The following is a 1400-nucleotide window of genomic DNA, read 5'->3' on the forward strand; positions in this document are numbered from 1 at the left end:
TTTTGCACTCAGAGAATCATGTTGGGATTGGAAGAGACCTGAGAGATGAAGTGTTCCAACCGTCTCATTTTACAAACGAGGAAATAGGCTCAGAGGGTGGGTGATTTGCCCAAAAATCACAACACAGAGGTTAGAGGCAGGGCCAAGCCTAAGAGCTGGGATAAGGAGACAAACGAGCACCCCCAAATGGACTGTTTAAAGGTTGATGAAGACTTCCTGTGGGAGTACTCAACCGTTTTCTAAAAGCAACCACCCCAGGAGTCCCTGCTGACAGCGCTCCGGGCATCCTAACAGAGCAGGAGCCTGACCCAGGCAGCACAGGCCAGAGGGTGATGGGTGTTGCCATGGTGCAGCTGCCTCCTCTCCTCCTCCTTCTGCAGCCGGTCCAGTGATGCTCTCTGCTCTCCTTCCAGGGTCTCCCTCCTCCCTAGACCAGATGTCTCACCAGAAAAAGCAACCCACTCCCACGCCCCCAGTGGGCTGCGGGAAGACCGGCGGCGGCGGTGGCGGCGGCGGTTCTGTAGGCGGCGGCTGCGGCGGAGGCAGCGGCTCTGGGGGCTGTGATGGCGGCTCCGGAGGGGGCGTCAAATACTCCGGGGGCGGCGGCTACTCCGGCGGCGGCTACTCCGGCGGCGGCAGCTCCAGCTGCGGCGGGGGCGGATCCGGAGGGAGCATCAAGTACTCTGGGGGCGGTGGCTCCTCCGGGGGCGGCTCCTCCGGGGGCGGCTTCAGCTGCGGAGGCGGCTACTCCGGGGGCGGTGGCGGCTCCTACTCGGGCCAGCAGGTTCCGTGCCAGAGCTACGGAGGAGGCTCCTCCGGGGGCGGCTCCTCCGGCGGCGGCCTGGGCTGCGGCGGCGGCGGCGGCTACACTGGCGGCAGCTCCAGCTGCGGCGGCGGTGGCTCGGGCTACTCCTTGCAGCAGACCACCCAGACCCCCTGCGTGCCCCTGCAGAGCTACGGCGGGGGGTCGTCTGGAGGCGGCAACTGCGGAGGCGGCTCCTCCGGGGGCGGCTCCGGCTGCTTCTCCAGCGGCGGCGGCTCCTCCGGGGGCGGCTCCGGCTGCTTCTCCAGCGGTGGTGGTGGCAGCGGCTCTGGCTGTGGGGGTGGCTCCGACGGTGGCAAAGGCGTCCCGGTCTACAACCAGACCCAGCAGAAGCAGGCGCCTACCTGGCCTTGCAAATAAGGCGCCTCGGACGCCCCGGAGGCGGAGCAGCTGGAAGTGTTCTCTGTGGGCGCAGATGGGCTTAGTGCTCTCATGATATTGCTCTGCGGTTTACAAACCCTTCATGTGTTGCTCAGTTTGAAGAAGCCATTGAGCTGGCAAGCTGCATCTTGTTCTGCGGTTTTTCCTCCTTGGTTTCTGTACAACTACCTCCCAATTCCCGTTACATCCTCAGTCA

General features: G+C 64.4%; 1 protein-coding gene across 1 annotated transcript; it reads left to right on the forward strand.

Annotated features, from left to right (window-relative positions):
- Positions 1 to 436: 436 nt before the first annotated feature.
- LORICRIN (loricrin cornified envelope precursor protein) lies at positions 437 to 1183 on the forward strand. The gene has a single exon (XM_049875652.1). It carries the CDS (start codon positions 437 to 439, stop codon positions 1181 to 1183), a length of 747 nt encoding a protein of 248 aa, XP_049731609.1.
- The last annotated feature ends 217 nt before the right edge of the window (positions 1184 to 1400 follow it).

Source organism: Elephas maximus, chromosome 3 (genome assembly GCF_024166365.1).
Source record: "Elephas maximus indicus isolate mEleMax1 chromosome 3, mEleMax1 primary haplotype, whole genome shotgun sequence".
Classification (NCBI taxonomy): Eukaryota; Metazoa; Chordata; class Mammalia; order Proboscidea; family Elephantidae; genus Elephas; species Elephas maximus.